This window comes from Hoplias malabaricus, chromosome X2 (assembly GCF_029633855.1).
Source record: "Hoplias malabaricus isolate fHopMal1 chromosome X2, fHopMal1.hap1, whole genome shotgun sequence".
Lineage (NCBI taxonomy): Eukaryota > Metazoa > Chordata > Actinopteri > Characiformes > Erythrinidae > Hoplias > Hoplias malabaricus.
The window spans coordinates 15,552,522-15,575,963 of NC_089819.1; the positions used below are offsets into that span (position 1 = coordinate 15,552,522).

The 23,442-nt window shown below is 41.1% G+C and overlaps 1 protein-coding gene and 1 pseudogene across 1 annotated transcript; both read right to left on the minus strand.

The window, feature by feature from the left end:
* Positions 1-602: 602 nt before the first annotated feature.
* Positions 603-1,193, minus strand: LOC136676630 (myosin light chain 4 pseudogene; annotated as a pseudogene).
* A 2,031-nt stretch (positions 1,194-3,224) lies between these two features.
* On the minus strand, positions 3,225-21,416 carry LOC136676968 (adenylate kinase isoenzyme 5-like). The gene is made up of 8 exons (XM_066654292.1): positions 21,321-21,416; positions 11,175-11,361; positions 8,911-9,072; positions 8,519-8,691; positions 7,485-7,598; positions 6,450-6,641; positions 6,193-6,283; positions 3,225-4,072 (listed from the first exon to the last, which is right to left on the minus strand). The coding sequence occupies exons 1-8, from the start codon at positions 21,378-21,380 to the stop codon at positions 4,062-4,064; spliced, it is 990 nt and encodes a 329-aa protein (XP_066510389.1). The 5' UTR covers positions 21,381-21,416; the 3' UTR covers positions 3,225-4,061.
* Between the last annotated feature and the right edge of the window lie 2,026 nt (positions 21,417-23,442).

The window sequence follows — 23,442 nt, forward strand, 5'->3', positions numbered from 1 at the left end:
CACACACACAAAACAACAACAACAATTAACCTACAATTATCCCTGAAGAGCACACAAATGATGAACAGGGGAGCCGCAGTACCTGCTGAGAGCTCCCTGTGAGTCTGTGTTTACAACACATGGAGTCTGGTTTAATATTTTTATTTTGGCTATACTTCATATTTAATGTATATCTGCATATATACAGTGACTAGTGATAAAATCATCTCAGTTCTCCTACATACTGGCCAAGTAGGTTCTATTAAGTTTCATGCTATTCATTTTCCTCCAGCAGAGATAGTAAACAGATGGCACTGATAATTACTGCTATGGCTTTATCCTGTCTTTTTTTAAAAACTCAATTAACAAAACGGCATCAGTAGATGGTTTACGATGTAACATTTTCATTGATTTCACTCATTTTGCATAGGTAAAGAACATAAAACCACTTTTAAAAGGTGAATTAAAGTAACTGCACACAGATATAGACAACAGACAGAAGACAGTGACAAAATAAAGCAGAGAAATCATACTTTTTTATTTGATATTCACCAGTGTACAGTTTTCTCTTCAAAAGTCCCATGTTAGTCAATTCCCTAACAGTTCTTGAATTGCTCTCCAGTTCATCCAGACAGGATATGTTTGATGAATGAGACATAGTTGATGCAGCCGTTGGGGTCCTCTTGTCCCACCATGAGGCGGTCAACCTCATCTTCAGTCATTCTCTCACCCAGAGTGGCCAGAACGTGACGAAGTTCAGCACCCATCACTGTGCCATTACCTTCTTTGTCAAAGACCCTGAGGCCTTCAACAAAGTCCTCAAAGGTGCCCTGGTCTTTGGACCTGGAGATATGCTGCAGCATGGGCAAGAAGGTCTCGAAATCCAGCAGCTTGCTGTTCATCTCCTCAGCTTTGGGCTTCCCCAGGACTGCATGGACATCAGCGTTGGTGGGGTTATAACCCAACGCCCTCATCACATCTCCACACTGGGCATATCTGATCTTCATCTCCCCCGTTGGTGTTTCATCAAATAAGGTGAAGGCATCCCTGAACTCCTCAATCTGGTCTGGGGTGAATTCAAGCACAATGCTCTTCAGGTCAATCTGAGGTTCTTTGGGCTCCTCCTGGACCGGAGCTGGAGCTGGAGCTGCCTCCTTCTTAGGCTCAGGTTTCTTGGGCTCCGGTTTTTTGGGTTCAACCTTTTTTGGGGCCATGGCAGTCACACGAAGATGGAGGTGAAGAGCAAGCTTTCCAAACCAGCCTTGTGCTTTTATACAGCCATTCCAGAGCCAGAGATAAGCTTTATCAGAACCATGACACTAGCAGACTATAAATGGAGATGAATAGAAATAGAATGGACACTCTTACCACACTGGAATGCCACTGTACATTAGGTGATATCTCCATCCAATATGATGTATGCCCTAATACAAAAAAGGAATGAAGTCCCTAGCAAATTAGCTACTTCTACTCTACATACAAAGTTATTCTTAGATGCCATTAAGGTTAAGATGTTACTGTTTGAATAGAAAAGGTATAAAATAATGATAGTACCATAGAGAACCTTCATCTGAATTTTTGTATAATTATATAATGGTTTTACACTTGCAAACATAATGTACAAAATGGTTCTTTGAAAAAACTATTCACAGAAATTCTTTTCAAAACAATATAATAATAATTAAGAGAATAGAAAATGGTTGATCAATTTGGGCTGGCCAAAGTTGGCCCAAACAAACAAACAAACAAACAAACCCTGCCTCTCATTTAAAGGGAACATTATTTTTACACAGTATGCAACTAGTTCTTCCTCTGTAAGAAACGGTTTTAATAGTACATTATATATCCAAGAAAACAGTGACGAGGCAGGAGAGTTTAATTATAGTTGGGGGTCAACTCTGCTGCTGAAAAAGGTAGTAGCCATAAGACATGTTGAGTTAAAGAGAGAACTGAGACTGTAATTGTCCAGGGAGCAGAGGAGTGTAGTTGTGGACATTTACATCAGAAGATATCATTACCCTAAGAAACTGTTTTGCTGCGTCCACAATTTACAGTCCATTACCACAGTAATTCATTGTACAGAGCTCATCAATTGAACCCTTCTAGGCTGGATATAATGCAATACCAAATGTAAGAATCTTCAAAAAATAATCTGAGCACAGAAAATTGAGTTAAAAAATGTTTACTGTATACTTTCTTTACAATATATTCTATACATTGTGTAAGCATATAAATAGTAGAACAACCACAATCGTATAAAAACAAACAGTATTTTTGTAAGTAGGAGCATAGCTAGATTATATTTCTGTGGTCAGAAGCTGATCTGTGGTGTCATTTGCACAGCAGTTAGCCAGCAGATAGGCCATAGTGATAAGACTGCGATAAGGAGGATGCTATTCTGAGGCACAGACACATTCCACTACTCATTGGGACACCAATGATGGAGTACTCTCAGGGCTCTTAGAAGAAATTAAGCATGCCAAAACTAATTTAAGGTGAACAATGATATCTACACCAAGCAGGAACTGGCTGTGTGGCATAATTTGCAGTATGATTTTAGGTTTATGTTTTGTTTTGTCCAATTCACAGCTTGGATTTGATTCTGAGATTGGCTAATCTTCTTAAGTGTATTTGAAATATCCTGAGGGCATGTATAGAAATTAGTCTTATGGAAGTAGTGATAAGCAATGAAATTAAATTCTAACCAATTCAGCGTATGTGTAATTTGTGTAAAGCTAAAGTCTGCCATCTAGTGGTACAGTTTACAAAATACAGCTTTTCTTTGTAAGGTTAGCATGGGTTTAAATTCAAGTCTTGGGCATGGCAGTCTAAATATTCTGATCAACAACCAGTTGCTCTTAAGCTGTGCTTAAAAGGCCAATGATCAGCATTTGCCTGAAATTTATTTTATCAAAATAAGTTTTATACCCCAAAAACAGTCATAACAGGACCATACTCTAACATCTTTTAATCACTTACTATAAAAGACTGTGCCTTTAAGACTTTTATATGTAAATGACCTCAGTTCTATTATTAGCTGCCTTGTATTGTTCATCATTCAAAGCGCAACCTGAGATAAAACACTCTTTACAACTTAAATTTGAGGTGGTGTGGTAAAACTGCTCAAAACAGATGTATAAATAGGTGGATATATTTAAATGCATTTATTTTTGAGACATTACAAATACAATGAACTGAAAATAGACTGTTTTTGTTTTTATTTCCATATGGAAAATACGGTTTGGAACATAAATGATTATTTTGAAACTTGGTAACAATTTCCAACAAATACCATATCAAACCCTTTAATGAAAAAAAAAACCATATATTTCTCTTGTTATTGGCCCTTTAAATGTACTGAATAAAGGAAGCAGCAAAGATGAGAAGAGCCAAAAACTGGACATTCAAAGAATACCTTGTATTGACATTTCATGTAAGTGACCATGTCTGTCAGCAACAATGAATGTTAACTGTTCGTCCACTGGGAGCAAGTGGAACAGCTGGAGCAAGGACCATTAATGAGAGAAGAGCCTAGGGATATTTGTCCATTATCATCTCCATCGTGGTGCTCACCGACCTTCTATCACTTGCGGTCAGACAAACACCATGTCAATCATACAAGAAACAAAACATTTTTAGAAGCTAGCAGATGGTTAATTAGTTATTTCCCAGATTTATATACAGAAGATGACAAAATGAGGAAGTGTAGTATTTATATATAGAAATCTATTAAAGGAGAACCTCGTCAAATGCACCTCCTTATCTCTAATTCCCCACTTGGAATCATCACTGATACCTTCTGCATTATAATAAGAAGAGCACTAACCAGAAAGAATCAGGCATGTCCCAAAGTGGCAGAGACAGAAAAAGACAAAAGAACTCATCCAAACACCCAACACAGTCAAGGCATATACTGTAGTTAATGACAACAAATGTTGGTCAAATCGGCTGTAAGGAGAGATCCTCTGTATGTGCCCTCAACCTTCACAGTGGAATAAAGTTTCAAATAAAATGAGAACTGTCCATCACAAAAAATTATAAATTATATAACCGCAGAATAATCGAAATCCTTCAGGAAATCTTCAACATGGCTCTGTGGGAAAATATGATACAAAAATTAGTGGTTTAACAAATATAATTAAAGGACTAAAGCACTAAAGGTCTTTATTATCAAAGTATATTTTGACGGGAAGAAAGTAATTCAACATTTCTGCATAGTTCAGTAGTAAAGATGTAAAATAATTCGGAGTGGTTTAATGTGAAATCCCTCCTAGAGCACATTACAAACTGGCGAGGTGTTGATAGGATTCAGACATCTGAAAAATTTAATGACTCTAAGCTTCCTAACAAAAACAACTACAGATATGTCAAATGTAGTGTAGTGAATATGTTGCCTGATGCCTAAGACATACACTACTTATGAAATAATAGCCTTACTTCTACTAAACAAGCGTCTGCCCATGGGTACCATATTTAAACAGGACACATCCCGCTTTGACAACGCGTCAATAAGAGAAAAGCATTCAACAACTCCCGAGGCTATGGTTGTCCTTGTATGCACAGTTTGGGGTTGAGTAGTGAGCAGTTCTCTCTGCTGGTCAGAGCTTAAATAGTATTATAGTGTTAGCATTACAATGATTAAAAATAACACTTTTCAGACACTATAGATTTGAATGCATGATAGTATTTTTATAAAACACTGCCTGCTTAGAGGTATAACTGTACGTCTGTACAAGTTTAGATTTTTAGGGAGTTACCAGATACATAAAGCAAAAGTTTAAATTGAGTCACATTCACAATATATCAATTATGTACGTTATATTTATATCTACTTTCACTTAATTTTTGTACATGATACAGATAATAGTGCAATAATTTAATCAAATCAAGCAGTTTTTCAACTGTTGAAATTTAACACTTGATTTTACATGTAATTTGGTCATGTGAGTTGGATTGTAGAGACATTCTAAAGATGAAATTGATAAAAAAACATACTGATGGTAAAATTTGCATGTGCTCATTGTACTATCAGACCTTGTGATCTGACCATGTGCAACTTGATGATGTGCATCAAGAGAATGAATAACAGAATGCATTCTAATACACATTTCTTAAAAACATTCATGCAGGGTGCTTTAAGGGAAAAACTATCTACAAAGGTATTTATTCATATTTATCACTGTTAATCAACAATAAAATTCAGAAAAACATTTTTAGGTTCATTGGTCATTTTCTGTAACAAAGAAAGAGTGTCTGCCTTTGTATCACATACACTGGGAAACTTGGATCCCATCACTACCATTTGGTGATGTAAAGATTTGGTAAGTTTCACTGCTATTGCACATTCAGCCACTATGAATGACTAGGACTCGTTTTACATCTGAACAACAAAGCTATATATAACATTCAAAACATACATTGGAATAGTCCTTTAAATTCCCTGTCCACATGGTGTGGACACCATGAAAACACCAAAAAATAAACATTTGCCAATATAATATTCAATAGAATGAGTCGAATGAGTAAAAAAGCGGCTTTAGCTGTTGGCCAATAAACAGAAGGCAACAGGACGTCACCTTTAAAGTAGGAGTATATTCATTCATTCATTCACTGTCTGAAAATGTTTATCCAGTTCAGGGTCGCGGTGGGTCCGGAGCCTACCCGGAGGCAGAAACACACCCTGGAGGGGGCACCAGTCCTTCGCAGTGTGACACACACTCACACATTCACTCACACCTACGGACACTTTTGAGTCATCAATATTGAGGGCAATATTTCCAACTGTTTTTGAGACAATATATATTTAACCAGTCAGTGTTGGCGAATCTGATGCCTAAAGGGAGCTTTGTCTATCATCGCAATCAGAGTCAGTTTGTGAAGGAGTAAGGACACCTGACAGTTATTGGTGATGGTTACTCAGGGTACAGGATTCCTGCTGTCTATAAATTCAATGAGATCTCATCTCCAAAATCTAACATATATATGTATATATGTTTCTGAATCTGTCTGTAATGTAATGATTCATAATATACCTTCTATCTCAGCAGGCTATAGCTGCAATTTCTCATAATTTTGATATCAGAATGTTTGTCTAATTTTAATTTGTCTTAACTGTATTAGAATGATTGTTGAAATTAACAACGTGGCTCAACCAGCCATAACTAGAATATATTTCACCAAACACCACTGACTAAAGTGCAGCATTAGCCATACCTTCTTCCTTCATTTCATCTGGAAACAGTCTCTCTTTCACTATGGCACTAATATCTGTGAAAATGTCATCTTCCTCTCGATCTGCATCAACCTGGCAAGAAAATAAAAAACATTTGCACTAATCACGATAAGCAACTCTGGATTTCCGCAATGAACATGCTGTCATATCTAAACCAACAGCTAAAAGATGTATTTATGCAAACTTATCTTGCAGTATTCAAACGCTGACATTAGCCATGTTGGCTTGGAAAACTCACCCTAATGATCAGTCCCCTCTCCTGGTAATACTTGGCTATGAGTGTGATGTTGTGCTTGAAGGTTTCTAGTCTCTTCTCAATGGCATGAGTGTTATCATCAGGTCGACCCTGCAGCAAGGCACGTTTCTCCAGACGCTGGCGGAGCTGCTGATTGGAGCATGCCAGCAGAATCACTAGGTCTGGGGAGCCAATCTAACATCAGAAAAAAGATTTAAACAATAAAATTACTAACAGACCTAAGAGAAGTCTATCATCACAGTCAACAAAACACTTTCATTTCTCTCAGTCTTTGGTACACAGCAGCTAACCTTAACATTGTGTGAAAATATTGAATGATAAATGGATCAAATGAAATTCTCCATAATTATTCTGAATTATATTAACATTAAGAACTGAAAGTTGGTTGTTTGAAATGTGATGAAAAGTTTGTCTTGAAACACTCGTTAGGGAAAAACTGAATTAACTGTTAATTTTGACTCATTTTGTCACTCACTTATATATACAAATAAAACGGTTTCAATATAAAACCATTAAACACACCACTCTATTTAATCAGAAAAAGTCAAAATGTACTCATTTTTTAAATAAGCATACAATCAGCTCCATAACCTCAGACACCCTGGATAAAGACAGGTAACAGAAGGTTATAAAATGTTTTTGTGGTGTATTATCATGCTTACATTCATATTTCATTTTTCAAAATGCACCTATGAGTTCCTCTATTTCAGTGAGGTATAGATACCATAACAATTATTTTTTAATTTTACTTTACTTCAGTCTTCTTTTCAGTGTGAGAAAGAGCTACTTTAATACAGAGTCATTTATATAAAATTTTCCCCCATTTTAACAAGGCTGACAATAATTATGGAGTGAAGTGAATATTACATTAGAGAAAAGCAATGAGAGATTGAATTATTCTGTAAATAATGGTTTCATATACAAGTAGCAGTCTCTAAAGGGACAGCAGTAAGCAGCAACCGTCTTATGGCAATACCTTATTAGATCGCTTTATTGAAGCCTTATTAAATTGCTCACTTGTTCTTCGAATGTGAATGCCTGTGAAATTTCCCGTGGGAATCCATCCACTATGAAGCCTTTGGCATCTTGCTTCTTGATGAACTGGTGTTTCAGCTCCTCGATTGTTGTCTCCTATGAAAATTTGATCAATTTCAAGATCAAGATCAAGGCATTTATCATCATCCATTCGACTATACAGTGCAAACTACACACATTTATGCACAGGTTTGTCAACTCTACTTTCCTTACCTTTTCTTAATAACTTAATACATCTCTAACCATTTATTAAGATATTACAAATGCAGAAAAAACCCCTCACACCAGTGACCAGTGGAACAGCATGCTCTTTTGTCCTATCATATATATTCATAGAAATCTATATTGCAGTGTACTGAAAATTATCGTAATTTGTCCTAAAGACCTACGGATACCACATGTCCAAAGGGTATTCTTTAAAATTAGCTTATCTTATTAATACAGACATTCAGCCATTGCAAATGAGCTGCAGATCACGATGCTTAAAGCCAAGTGTGGGTTGAAATAGTATAAAAGTCCCCAGCAATGGTCTGTATTGTCTAGAATGATGGGTAAGAGTTAAAGTGGTATTTTTGAGCCAAAACAAATCATCCACTATCAGTACCTGACCTCACTAATGGTTGAATACCATCAAAACACATAATCACTGAACCCCACAAAACCTCAGCAAGAGCTCTGACTCTTTTAGCAAGGCTTTATACCAGATATTTTAAACATAAGAGCATGAGTGGGATCAGGTACAGATGGTGGATGGTCCATTTTGATCCACTGTGGCTCACAAACACAATTTCAACCCATCATAGCGGTACTGGCTGGAGCTCCATCACCTCAGAGAATGCAGCCCACTGCTGGGGAGTTTTATATCTTTTTTAGCCGACATTTGACAGGCATTGGGCATGATGATCTGTTCCTCAACCTTGATCAGTTACCTGCTTACTGGACAACCCACGCCCAATCCCTTATAGTTACAGTTATAGCTCCAGCTTCAAGAAGTACTGGCACTCACAGAGCCATACCTGAGGTGCCAATTCACCATTGGCAATGATCTGGGCAATAAGCTCCCATTTTCTATCACTGGGTGCATGGTGCAGCAGCTGGTTCCTCAAGATTTCCCCCACAGATACACACTCAAAATCATAATGAGCTGCGATCTTAGCTGTCTGAGTGCCCTTTCCACTGCCTGGTCCACCTGAGAAGAAAAGATAACAAGACAATTGAAAGGTACAACCAAATGGAAAAATTGCAATGAATTTCACTGGAAACAGATCAATCCACAAAGGCATAAATAAAAACAGCGAGTAAAACATCAATACAACAATCCCCAAGACCAAGTACAACAGATCAATAAAACTATGTAGCTAATCTCGGTGTTCAAGAATTTTCCAGAACTATAACAGTGATCACTCACCTATGACAAATATGATGTGTGGCCGTGGTTTAGATGGGTCAAATACATCATATTCTTGAATGAGTCCAGATGACTCTGTCATGTCAGAATCACTATCAATGGAGAACTGAGCCTGAATGGGTGGCAATCTGTCATAGCGTCTGTAAGGACCAGCACCACTGTCTAAATGAGGAAAACGATGTTGAGTACATACATGTTCATAGTATTCTTTTTGAGGTACATATTTATACATACATAATTGGAAAAATATTATTACATGTATTGGTCTGATATTAGACAACAAATAGCATTCTATGCTATATTCTAATGTAAATTGCTCTACACAGCTTAAGATAAGCAGTATGTCAAGACTTACATTACATTTCACTTAATTTGTATGAAGCTATGTAATAACAGTGTTTGCCTTGTTTTAAGTGAGTTTCTAAGCCTGTGCTTTCTTGCTGTCAGATTTGTCATCTATATATTTATGTCATTATTTATAATTATTCTTATTAATAGTGATTGTAGCAATATTTACTTCCTTTTCAATTAATAGTTTTCCTACATTTCTGTTACTGCCAATTTGTTCATGTTTGTTTGTATTAATCACATATCTGCACTATTGCTGGGCGGTTTACCAGTTTGCACCGAAAACTGGCTTTTATTTTTGTCATGATATGAATTTTTCATATTCCAGCCATGCTGGTTTAAAAAGCCTAACCATGTCTGGAACACAGCACGGTGGTTAATTGTTTTATAGGGGGACGTTTTTCATTGCTGTGCCACTAAACACTCATGAAATGGAGCGCAAGTATTAGTGGAGTTGTTGAGAGGTATGAAAATGGACAGGGGAGGTTCTGAACCAGACGTTGTACCAGACAATGCAGTAGAAGATGATAAACCAGAAGAATCCTACAGCTACACCCTATAGTTGCTGTGGCCGTTTATGATTCAATCAGCAACCAGCTACCCTTAACATCTACGGTTAATCATTGAGACCATCACATGAGTACCCAAACCACCTACTGCATCACTAGCTCTTCACAGGGGTCATCAGGTAGGCACCTTAGCTCCTCAGTGTTTTGCTGAATTAAGCCTAGTACCAGAAAGCTCAACAGTGAAGTCTGGTGTCCCAGACCCACACCCCTCCAAGCTAATCACTTTACTACTACTACAACTCATCAATGCATTTACCTCTAAGCATTTGCTGTCCAACAAACATGCTAAAACCATTAGCACCTGATTATGTCTCCATGTATACCTCCCCTGCGACAAACTAACCTTACAAGCTGATAGAATATGCTTCAGCGTGCCAACCCCTGTACATAATCTACAACTAGGGTCTTCACCTACCCACTGTCCAGGATTTTGTGGAGTTATCATAGGACATCATAAGTTGCTCCAAGCAAACATTTAATACAACTTGCCTCCGTTGCCCACAGTTTTTGCCAAGTGATCTTTCGCTTTTCTAAATTCTCCCAGCAAAGTCACTGTCCTTGTTTATCATTTATTTGTTAAATATTGTTATTTAATGAAGATATTTGGGACTTCTTCAGTGCAATGCAACCATTGATATACAGCCCTGGCTACTTTATAACTAAATACCTCATATTTGTTTAAATATGTTGTAAATTAATAAAATTTTCTAAAAAAATAAAAAATAAAAAATTAATTGTGAGAGATTGATAACTTTAACAGAGTGTAGCTGGTTGTGAAAGTTGTGAAATTTAGCCCGTAGTTTTTAAGTTTTCTGAAAAATGTGTTAAATAAAAGGTTCTACATTTTCGCTGCAACTGTCATGCCATATGACTCCTTCACTAATTTAGTGCCACCCTCTGAAAACTGATTATGACTGTAGGGGCATGCAAACCTGTATTACATGTAATACTAATGTGGAAATGTTTTTTTTTATTTATTGTACAATGTACAATTCTCATGACAGTGGAGTAGGGTACTCTTAGCGACTCTACTGCAGATATTATTCTCGCAATCAATGTGGTTAACGCGTCATGCATGGGAAAAAAATTGTCAAATACCGTAATATTGAAAAATACCGTGATATAGAATTTTGGTCATACCACCCAGCACTAATCTACACTTGTATTTGAACTTGTGTCCCTTCACCTATGCACCCATACAAGACAATTACCTGTAGATCCCTAATCCATTTATTAACACGTTTGAAATTATTTGATCAAATTATATGATATGATCTCAAGCTCTGACATATTATAATGATACATTTCCTGGCAAAAGGAATAATTACAGTTGTTACTGAGACCTACCCACTTTACAGGGTGGTTTCTTTCCCTGGGCAGTGGTAATAGGTGGTAGTGGTTTTCTGTCAGGCGTGATAAAGGTATCCCAGGCTACACATTCAGGACCCCCCAGCTCCCGTGTTTTCTGCAGGCAGTTCTCCAGAAAGCCCAGAGGATCTTCGGGCCGGTGGTACATCAGACCAGTCAGCATGCTCTGCAAATGTTCACAAAGCAAAAATGTAACTCTGTTTTCATCATACCTTTAAGGCTCAGCAGAATCATCCAGTTCACTATTGCTTGGCTGACATCAAATGACACATTTGCTCTTAGTCACATTATCCAATACATCATGCTTAGAGTGAGACACTAACACAATTATTTCTAACCTTATTTACTTCACAGCTCAAAGCAAAATGTGGCAGCAAATAAATCACACTCACATATATATATATATATATATATATATATATATATATATATATATATATATATATATACACACACATACAAATCCACCAACCCTTCCCCAATTTGTTTATATGGATTCTTGGACCAGTCTAGATGGACAGGTGAGATGAAAAGAGAGAGAAATGAATAGCACAGTGGAGAAAATGATAATTGCAAATGGCCACTCTATTCAGCCCACACAGCCGTGCAGTGGACCCTTTGGCTCGTACAGGGAGGGAGGACTAAACTGGCCTCTAATCAGTCATTTTCTTCTTATGATGCAAATATAGACACTGTGCATTTACATGTCAATCTGCACAGCACACAGCTCATAATCAGTTACTAAATATAGCTACTGTTCAGATAGGATAGGTGACTGCATTTTTAATATCAACCCTTCCTTTTTAGAGACTCATTCTCAGTTTCGGTCTATATAATGTTTCTGATGTTTTGAACAAGGAACAAAATTATGAATAAAAGGCTTGAATTGGACAAATAAAGTAATAACCTATAGTTATATTGTATATTGTAAAACAAAAAAGTGAGATTTATATGTCATTCATTATTTTAATCAATCTCTTTCCAATTTGATGAGCTAGGAGTAAAGAGAACAGTGTAGCAGTGTACATGAGGTGACCGAATTTCATTTAAAAATGATGTCTTGCTACTTTACTGAACATGTTGCTTTCTCAAATAACGGTCTGCATAAACAAAATTTAGATTTGGAGATTTAAAGACATGTGTTGTACCTTTTCCTAGCAGTACATTCCATACATAATATCAGCTTGAATCAATACAAAAAAATCATAGAAATTACAGTAAGATTTTTCTGTAATAAATCGGGGTGCAATGTACATTTAGAGTAAAAACATATTAATACTGTTGAGTTTATGGTTACATGCAGTATTTGGGCCTGGTGTGTAACAAGCTTCAGGGAATGACACATGCCAGCACTAGTAACACAGGATCTAAGAACATAGATATACAATCACACACACAAATACACAAATAATTCCCCAAAACACAACCCCAACATAAAAAGTCCCAAACACATTAAGGTGTGGAGGTGACGCTAGGCATGCTGGGAGATTCCCTTGTGAGCCCCTGGCCCTTTCAGTCCTTGGCAACCTGTACTGCCCATGATGCTTTGGTTATATAACAGTAACATTATGATTTTTCACAAAAACTTTAATGAAAAATTAGAGTATTGGCTGTTATTACATAATTAATACATTCATTGTCTGTAACCGCTTATCCAGTGTAGCGTCCGGATCCTACCCGGAATCACTGGCAGGAACACACCCTGAAGGGGGCACCAGTCCTTCACAGGGTGACACACACACACACACACACATTCACTCACACCTATGGACCCTTTTTAGTCACCAGTCCACCTACCAACGTGTGTGTTTGAACACATCAAACTCCTCACAGACAGTCACCCGGAGATTGAACCCACAATCTCCAGGTCCCTGAAGCTGTGTGACTGCAACACTACTTGCTGTGCCACCGTGCTGCCCTTGTTATTACATAATATTTCTATTAAAACTTAAAATTTGTTTATTTTATTTTTTATTTTATTTTTAGAATTTACCTTCTTTTGTTCTAGTGTTTTTATGAGTTTTAAGGCCATTGTTCTGGAAAAAAAAAAGATTTCAGAATTCCAAGAATAGTATCGCAATAATTCGCTGCATGTTTAATGGGGCTGGCACAGCCTGTCACGCCTTCGTCCTGTCAGTTTGTTGTCCCCGCCATGTGCTTTATTTGCACATGGCTCTGTTTTGTTTATGTTCGAGTCTCCGCCTTTGTTCCGCCTCCTCGTCCGTGTCATGTGTTACCCGTCCTCGTTATCTGTCCAGGTGTGTCTCGTTTGTGTTGGTATTTAAGCTCTCTTGTCTCGTGTCCTGTTTGTCGTTCATTCACATTCTCATTTATCCTTTCTCATGTCAGTCATGTTATCTGTCTGTCTCCGTAGTTTCTCTCGTCGTCGTTTCGCTCCCCAGTCTAGTCTGTCTAAGTGTTAGTTTAGTTTCATTTCGTGTTGTGTTGTAACTACTGTTTCCTGTCATTGTTTTGTTATTTCTTTCATTATAATTAAAATACCGTGTTTTAGCAAATGCGTCCGCCTCCGTCAGTCCGCTCCGTGAATCCTGACAGAATGAACGACCACCAGGACGCAGCTAGCACAGACTCTATGTTCGACAGGGCTGCGATGTGGAATAGCCGGCTCCGACAAATGCATGCCACAGTGGCTCAACGCCTTCGGGAGGAATCGATTCATGAGTCAATTCATGAGTCGAGTGATTGCTCCAGCGCGAGTCGTAGGAGCCGGCGGAAGAAGCGTGCTGGAGTTCCCCCCTCGCTGGAGGATTACCCCCTCAGGTCCGGGGAAATTTTTGGGGGGGCGTTAAGGGTAGGGGCTGTTAGCCTCACCTCCGTAACTCCGAGGTCTGAGGCTAACAGGGGCGCACCTCGAGGTGATCTGATGGGTGCGCCTGTGAAACCCCCTAAACCCTTTACAGCTCCAGCGCGAGCCCGGCGAGCAGCACGAACTCCTGTCCTCGAGAGCGCGGCTCCTCCTGCCGCGCCTGTCTTCGTTAACGCGGCTCCTCCTGCCGCGCCTGTCTTCGTTAACGCGGCTCCTCCTGCCGCGCCTGTCTTCGTTAACGCGGCGCCTCCTGCCGCGCCTGTCTTCGTTAACGCGGCGCCTCCTGCCGCGCCTGTCTTAGTTAACGCGGCGCCTCCAGCTGCGCCTGTCCTCGAGAGCGCGGCACCTCCAGCCGCGCCTATCTTCGTGAGCGCGACACGCGCCTCTCCAGTCTTCGTGGACGACGTCGCAGATTCATCTGCCTCCGTGGACGTCGTCGCACGTTCTTCAGTCTTCATGGACGTCGTTGCAGGCTCCCCTGCCTCCGAGGACGACGTCGTTGCAGGCTCCCCTGCCTCCGAGGACGACGTCGTTGCAGGCTCCCCTGCCTCCGAGGACGACGTCGCTGCAGGCTCCCCTGCCTCCGAGGACGACGTCGCTGCAGGCTCCCCTGCCTCCGAGGACGACGTCGCTGCAGGCTCCCCTGCCTCCGAGGACGACGTCGCTGCAGGCTCCCCTGCCTCCGAGGACGACGTCGCTGCAGGTTCCCCTGCCTCCGAGGAGGACGTTGCAGGTTCTCCTGTCTCAGTGATGGCGGCACCCGCCGCTCCAGTGTCCGTGATGGCGGCACCCGCCGCTCCTGTCTCGGTGATGGCGGCACCCGCCGCTCCAGTGTCCGTGATGGCGGCACCCGCCGCTCCTGTCTCGGTGATGGCGGCACCCGCCGCTCCTGTCCCCGTGACTATGGCGGCTCCCGCCGCTCCTGTCCCCGTGACTATGGCGGCTCCCGCCGCTCCTGTCCCCGTGACTATGGCGGCTCCCGCCGCTCCTGTCCCCGTGACTATGGCGGCACCCGCCGCTCCAGTCCCCGTGATGGCGGCACCCGCCGCTCCAGTCCCCGTGATGGCGGCACCCGCCGCTCCAGTCCCCGTGATGGCGGCACCCGCCGCTCCAGTCCCCGTGATGGCGGCACCCGCCGCTCCAGTGTCTGTGATGGCGGCACCCGCCGCTCCTGTCCCCGTGACTATGGCGGCTCCCGCCGCTCCTGTCCCCGTGACTATGGCGGCTCCCGCCGCTCCTGTCCCCGTGACTGTGGCTACGGCCTCTCCTGTCCCCGTGACTGTGGCTACGGCCTCTCCTGTACCCGTGACTGTGGCTACGGCCGCTCCTGTCCCCGTGACTGTGGCTACGGCCGCTCCTGTCCCCGTGACTGTGGCTACGGCCGCTCCTGTCCCCGTGACTGTGGCTACGGCCTCCCCTGTCCATGTCCGTAGGTCGGCCCGAAGGACTTCAGGGCCGATCCCCAGAACTGTGCCCAGGCTGGTTCCTCAGACTGCCACACAGACATTAGCCAGTCCTGGGCACCCCCCTGTTACTTTGGTTCCATTGTCTGTCCCTGTCCTGGTTCCCGTCTCTGTCCTTGTCCCTGTACCCGTTTCTGCCTTTGTGTCTGTCCCGGTCCCTGTCACTGTGTTTGTGTCTGTCCCCCTGAATGTCTTGGTCCCTGTTCCCCTACCTAGTCCAGTCCAGTTTCCTGTGAGTCCTGTCCAGTTCCCTGTCAGCCCTGTCCAGTCTATGTTTCAACCCCCTGTCCAGTCTCAAGTCTCGTCTCCTCTCCAGTCCCCGTTTCAACCCTCGGTCCTGTCTCCATTCCAGTCCCCTGTCCTGTCTCCTGCCCATGTCCAGTCTTTGGTCCCCAAACATGTCCAGTCCCCTGTTAGTCCTGTCCAGGCCCCATTTCAACCCTATGTCCCGTCTCCTGTCCAGTCCTTGTTTCAACCCTCTGTCTCGTCTCCTGTCCAGTCCACTGTCCCCAAACATGTCAAGTCACGGTATCCATCCCGCGTTCAGTCACCTGTCCCGTCTCCTGTCCAGTCTCATGTCCAGTCCCCTGTTAGTCCTGTCCAGTCTCTGTTTCAGACCCCTGTCCAGTCTCATGTCCAGTCCCCTATTAGTCCTGTCCAGTCCCCGTTTCAACCCTCTGTCCTGTCTCATGTCCAGTCTCCGTATCCGTCTAGTGTCATGTCACCTGTCCTGTCTTCTGTCCAGTCACATACCCCTGTCCAGTCTAATGTTCCTATCCTGTCCAGTGTCTTGTCACCAGTCTCTGCTCCCGTCCAGTCCCAGCACCCGGTCCTGTCATCAGTCCCGTCTCCATTCCAGTCCCCTGTTCATGTCCAGTCTTCTGTCCCCAAATGTGTCCAGTCTCCGTATCCGTCCCACGTTCAGTCCCCTGTCTTGTCTCCAGTCCAGTCTCCCGTCAATTCCCATGTGTCCACTCCTGTCCTGTCCAGTCCGTTCTCGTCTCTTGTGGCCCCCCTTTGTCAGTCTCCTGTCATGTCCCATGTCCCGTCTAGTATATTCGGTCCTGTCGTGTCCCCAGCTCCTGTGTCTGTTCCCGTCCTGTCCTGAGTCCTGTCACCCGTTGGTTTGTTGTCCTGTCTTGTTTTCCGTGCCCTCTCCTGTGCCAGCTCCTGGGGGGTTTAGGAGTACGCGCCCAGGAGTTGCGCGTTCTTGGGGGGGGCATCTGTCACGCCTTCGTCCTGTCAGTTTGTTGTCCCCGCCATGTGCTTTATTTGCACATGGCTCTGTTTTGTTTATGTTCGAGTCTCCGCCTTTGTTCCGCCTCCTCGTCCGTGTCATGTGTTACCCGTCCTCGTTATCTGTCCAGGTGTGTCTCGTTTGTGTTGGTATTTAAGCTCTCTTGTCTCGTGTCCTGTTTGTCGTTCATTCACATTCTCATTTATCCTTTCTCATGTCAGTCATGTTATCTGTCTGTCTCCGTAGTTTCTCTCGTCGTCGTTTCGCTCCCCAGTCTAGTCTGTCTAAGTGTTAGTTTAGTTTCATTTCGTGTTGTGTTGTAACTACTGTTTCCTGTCATTGTTTTGTTATTTCTTTCATTATAATTAAAATACCGTGTTTTAGCAAATGCGTCCGCCTCCGTCAGTCCGCTCCGTGAATCCTGACACAGCCACAGTGTAATTGTGGAATGCAGGGTGTTGCTGAAGTCATACTATGGTATAAATTTCAGGAATAAATACTCAATCCTGTGCCACATCAGGACTAGATTATGATAAGTATTTTAACATTAAGTAATTTAACATTCAGAGGGCATGTAGTTTCATAGGATACAATTAATGATCACAAAATGATCGATCCAGAGTGAGTGGAACTCTGGCATGCCCATGAGACTCCATCGTGTTATGGCTCATTGACTCATACAGTAAACTAAAGCCATATGCATTGCAGTCAGGGGCTGCACTGACGGGGTTTAGTCGTCATGTCGTGTGGATGCGTTTAATAAATAATTCTGTTCACTTCACTGACTGCTTCTTTCACAACTCACTATATGACACACAGACTGTGAGTCTATCTGTCTACATATCATAATAAACAATAACCCAAAACAGTGTTTCTCTAAATATTCTGACTTTATTCTCGGAATTATACAGACTTTAGGAGCCATCATCCTGTGGTGGTTAGGGAACTGGGATTGTAACCGGAAGGTTGTCAGTTCAGTCCCCAAGGCCAGCAGTGCCCTTTGAGCAAAGCACCTGACCCCCAACTGCTCCCCGGGTGCAGAGGCTAAGCCTGCCCACTGCACTGGGTATGTGTGCTCACTGCCCCCTAGTGTTCACTATTGTGTGTGTAAATGTGTGTTTCACTGCACGGATTGAGTTAAATGCGCAGAACAATTGTGTGCCAGAACAGTGGCCAAAAAGCAATAAAGTCATTCTAATTATTCTCTGAATCTTTTTTTCAATGCTGTGGCCCTAAAACTATCATAGTTTTGAGAGATTTTTACTGTAAAATCATTTACATATTACATTTTGTTAGGATTTTCTGAGCATATCCACTGAGCATAACCAGTATTTAAAGCACACCATAAAATGCAAGTTTCACTCACAAGGAAACAGTATGTCACTGATACAAAGCACAATAGCAGCCTCTTGTGGGGCAATCCCTAAATGCGAGTTTGCTATTACGGACCACGCCCGTAGAGGTTGAAACGGGGAGGTGAACTCAGAAGTCTTTGGGGAGGAGTTCAGGGTGGCTTATGAATGCGTATGAAACTGGACCCCCCCCGTTGGATAAATGAATATGAGAAAAGGGTGGAGACGGGGTGGAGGTGGGAGCAAGTTTTAAAACAGGAGGCTCGGTGGGCTTCATAATGGCCGAACACAGCTCCGAATATGGGGATCAGCAGGAATGACCCAGCGTGGAGGAGCGAGCTGACATAGTCAAGCAGTCGAGTCGAGATCCATCGCCTGAACTAAATGAAGCTTGTCATTTAGCGGTGGGTCTAGAGCCTACCTGGAATCATTGGGCGCAAGGCAGGAATACACCCTGGAGGGGGTGCCAGTCCTTCACAGGGCAACACACACACACACTCACTCACACTTTTGAGTCACCAATCCACCTACCAACGTGTGTTTTTTTGGACTGTGGGAGGAAACCGGAGCACCCAGAGGAAACCCACGCAGACAGAGGGAGAACACACCAACTCCTCATAGACAGTCACCCGGAGCGGGAATCGAACCCACAACCTCCAGGTCCCTGGAGCTGTGTGACTGCGACGCGACCTGCTGCGCCACCATGCTGCCCTCATTTACACGTGTCTCATAATATCACTATCATTTAAATATCCTGTAAGCAGTGGATAAACCATGACACTTTCCTGAATCTGTTTATCTATACCTCTGGTCTTGGTTGAAATAGAGAGCAGCTCTGTGAACAGAGAGAGCAGCAGTGAAAAGCAAAATTTGATTTTGAGTTGAAAATCACACATAGAGTCATTTAGTGTTTTCCATTTGCCTCTTTAGCCATGGCAATGGTGGAAACAAGCAACCCCGCTATGTGCTCTGCTAATGACATATCTTTGGTTCCCATCAAACTGGTGCACATAAGGACCGATTCCCTGGATAGGTTTTAAGAACCCCAAATGGAACCAGTAAAAGAACCAGAGTTCATATGATTTGAAAAGCTTAATAGTGGCCTTTGTGGTGCAGATCTGTACAATCAGTGAGTGAGTGAGTGAGTGCATGAGTGAGTGAGTTACAAGCCAGTTTGACTTACATTTAAAAAGGACGCATTATAGATATCTGATACAAATATGTTATCACAGAATAAACCAGTACTGACAAGTACTAACTCTGTCTTTGGATTAACTGACAAACTTGATTAACCTCTTTATCTCCAGCTTCAAGTAAGTGACTCCAAACTACTATTTCCCATAGTCATAAAAATATCAGGCTTTTCTATGGCTTTTTAGTAGACACTTAACAGTTTAGTTAAAATAAGTCTTAAGATTAACAGCTAAGTATTAAGATCAGGGATTAAGGGGATTGCAATGGGCTTTGTGCCTTTTTGTTTAATAGGCCTACACAAATTTATTCTCATTCAATCTCTCTCTCTCTGTCTCTCTGGTTTTCTTTCAAGGTCCCCAATGCCTAGTCTGTATGTATGATGAGTCAGTTGAAGTAAATAGGTAGCTTGTTACCTTGGCGACAGTCAGTGTGGGCTACACGTGTAGAAACTTTACTATGCCCCTTTACAGCCGTAAGGGAAATTCTCACAAGAGTATTTATGTTCCACAAGAACTAGTAGCTTGTCTGGGCATGTGCCTATGACACATGATAGAGCAGACACTCTGTCTGTTGATGTCTTTAAAATGCCATTCCATCTGAAAATCCTGCATACAGCGTATGGTGAGCTTTCCAATCACACACCTGAATGCATGCACACACCACATGTTAATAACTTGTTTATCCTAGGTGTTGAACCTCTGTGCTCATTGGATGTGTTTTGTATGCAGTCCTGTAACACCTCTCATAGCCTGAGCACTCCTTGACACTCTCTGAGGAGAAACTTGCCACTTGCAGACAAACTTGAGGCTTGCTGCCCTGCAATTATAGAACCTCACTTGAGAATCACCATAGAGACTGATACAAGGATCTAATGTCCTATGTAAATGTCCAAGCTAAGAGACATAAGCCTATTTCTTACTCCCTCCCACAAAAAGTGGGAGTCACTTTAGAGTCAAATGATACCCCAGATAGCAAGGTACCACTGATTCAATATTTCTTATCTGTGACTTTGGTAAGATAAAACACTTAGGAAAAGGATCACAGTAACACTATAAGCAACAGTAATTCTATAGTGATTTTATACTTTTGGGGCTGGATAATTGCATAAATGAATAAAAAGCACAGTACAGTATATTAAACATTAGATTTAATTACTACATTCATAATTTTAAGTAGCATTGTTTAGTAAGTCATTGCTGGGTATTTTTGTTTCTATGTATCATAACATAAGAATTATATATTATGATTCATAGTGAGTATTAAGAAACGCTTTACTACTATAATCTATAATATTTTACTTGTGTTTTTTAAATAGCTTGTTCCCTCAAATTTATTATTAACATTTTTAAGAAACAATTTACTGTATGTCATTGTTCATAAGGCACATGACACCTGCCTTTTATAACAACATACATTAACTTACATAAACTACTCTAAAAGCTACATTACCCGATTTTATCCTAGAAGGTGTTACTATAGGTTCTTCCTGAAATTCCTGGGGTGATCCCAAAATGTATATAGGCCATGCAGTCCACACATTAAATCACTAAACAGCTGGTTTTACCTAAATAAAGTAATGATAAATAGCACGTTGTATACTATCGTGCAATTTGAGTTGTAAGTCATTAAAACATAAAAACAAAGTCAGTATTTACGACCCTTAAGAGCACACATACATCCTTAAAAAAGAGACGGTTACAGCAATCTTTCGCTTATGTTAAAATGAAAATGTAAACATATAGCCACTGTTTTAAGATAAACGGTGATAAACTTTGGTTGATATTCGTCATTCGTACTGCTCACAAACAACGTTCTGGAATCCTGCAATGATATCTTTAGAGAAATTCAGAGTCATTAGTCGATATCTACGTGTTCAGACGCTCGAGACTTTGTTACACGCGGGTTACTTGTTGCTCAACCCGACTCTCCGGAAAAACCGTGTTCGGTTTCTTGTCGTATTTTACTAAACGCGTTAATGACTACACTGTGTTGAATATTTAAACCTGTTAAAATATTACTTGGTTAAGTTTTTCCTCAGCGGCTTAACCGTACCTCAAACAGGTGAGGGATCTGCCGTTTGGAGAGATACTCCTTGGCGTCGTTGGTGTTCATTTTTCTCTTCTCTTCCTCAGGTAGGCTGTGTTTAACCCGTGTGTGGATAAGTGAAGGTCCTGTGTGTTATGATGCTGCTCTCTCTCTCTCTCTCTCTCTCTCTCTCTCTCTCTCTCCTTGCACAGGCTCAGCCCAACAGTGAGTGGGATTGTGAGCTGACATGTATTTAGCTCATTGATAAACAGGAAAAGGAAACAAATAATTTGAATATGCCAACATGCTTATTTTCATAGTAATTATGATAATGCTCATAAAATGCTGATACCACAATTAATTGCTATTAGTATAGTAGTAGTAGAAGTAGTAAACAAGTAGGCTAGTAGTAGTAGTAGTAGTAGTAATAGTAGTAGTATAGAAGTAGTAGTAGCAATGGCAGGATAGTAATAACAATATTAGTTGTGATTTCCCAAAGGAAACCCATGCACACTCAGAGAAAACACACCAAACACACAGTGACTGTAATTTTGAGGTAAAAATAAAACTATATTTCTTTAAGTTACTAAAAATGAGGTCAGCAGCATGAAAACAAATTGAAATACCCAGTAAATCCCATAATGCAAACCATGTGTGTGTGTATATGAGAGTGTATGTGTGGCTTATTTGTTTGCATGTCTAAAGTGAGTAACTGTAGACTGTTTAGTGGTTTGTGTGAACCATATCCTAGATTATTAGGAAATATGAGAATTTCACTGGTTTCCATTTGATTTCCTGCCAAAAGTAGCTTGTATTAAAAAGGGCCACATTTGCTTTTGTTTATTATTATGGTTGAGTTAGGCGTAATATGGCAACGTTAAATAATGGAAAATATAAATGCTTCACAAAGGTACGAGTACAAAATCTGTGTGTGTGTGTGTATGTGTGTGTGTGTGTATGTGTGCACATTTTTAGGTGAAGAGGTGTTAAAGTTAAAGTGAGGTTAGGTAAGTAATAGCTATGGTTTATGTTAGGGCAAACGTCCACAATTTGTATTGAGTCTATGTAACGGACCCTCTATGCATGAAAATAATGTGTGTGGTTCTGATAGCCTGAGGGTGATGTCCTATTCAACACTAGCTGTTTTTACAAAGTGAGTCATGAAGTAAACATGTGAAAACCATAGCAGCTGCTATGGACAAATGTGTTAGAAGTTTTTAACTATTATGGGGTTGGGATTATACATACTATGTGATTTTATGTGCAAAAATAACAAAGAACACAATAAAAACACTTATTTTATTCACTTAAACTTAAAAAATGTTATATTGTGATTTAAAAGAATAATCTATCCATGTTTACTGATCAAAAATGTATGCAAATAGTTCTTTAAAACTTGACTCAAAAGCAATGCTGGTCTTAAACAGCTCCAATGGCAGGGTGCCTTCCATGTTATTATTTTTAGTTTGTTTTTTAATCTTTCTTACCTAAGAACTCAGCCTATTGAAACCAGAGAGTTGGATGTCCCATGCCATATGCCAAATGCAGCACCCCTTAGAATCAACAGCTTCATATTCAGTGCATCTTATAAGATTTTTTTTCCACTTGCTTTAAACAACAACATAGCTGCTTATCAGTTATGAGCAACAGCTGTTGTGACACTGATCTACTTTGTTTTGTATGACAGCAGTTAATTCCTGTACCCTTTAAAATATCATCAATATGTTAATAATTTTCCATGGCAGTGTCGACTCATAATCTGAACAAACATGTTCACAGTGCAACTACAGGAAAAGAACAGATTAATTTTTCCATTCCCTTAGATATTAAGGTCTAATTGTTTACACTGAGGCCAACCTATGTGTATCTTGACCCTAGTGTAGTGTATCAGTCCAGGCCAGTGTTTCCCCATTGTGGTGCTAAAGTGCCCCTGCTCTCTAAATAGGCTTTTTTTAACTGGCTAAGTCTCAATTTACCTCAATACACAATGCATCTTTTGATTTTGGATAAGTAGATGCTCAGAAAAATAACAGTAGTATATAGTGGTGTGCCTGGGATACAAAGTAAATTGTCCCAGGTGGCAGTTTTCAAATAGTGAAATCACTACAAGCCAAGGAAAATATACAAGCCAGCATTTCAGTGAAGTGCA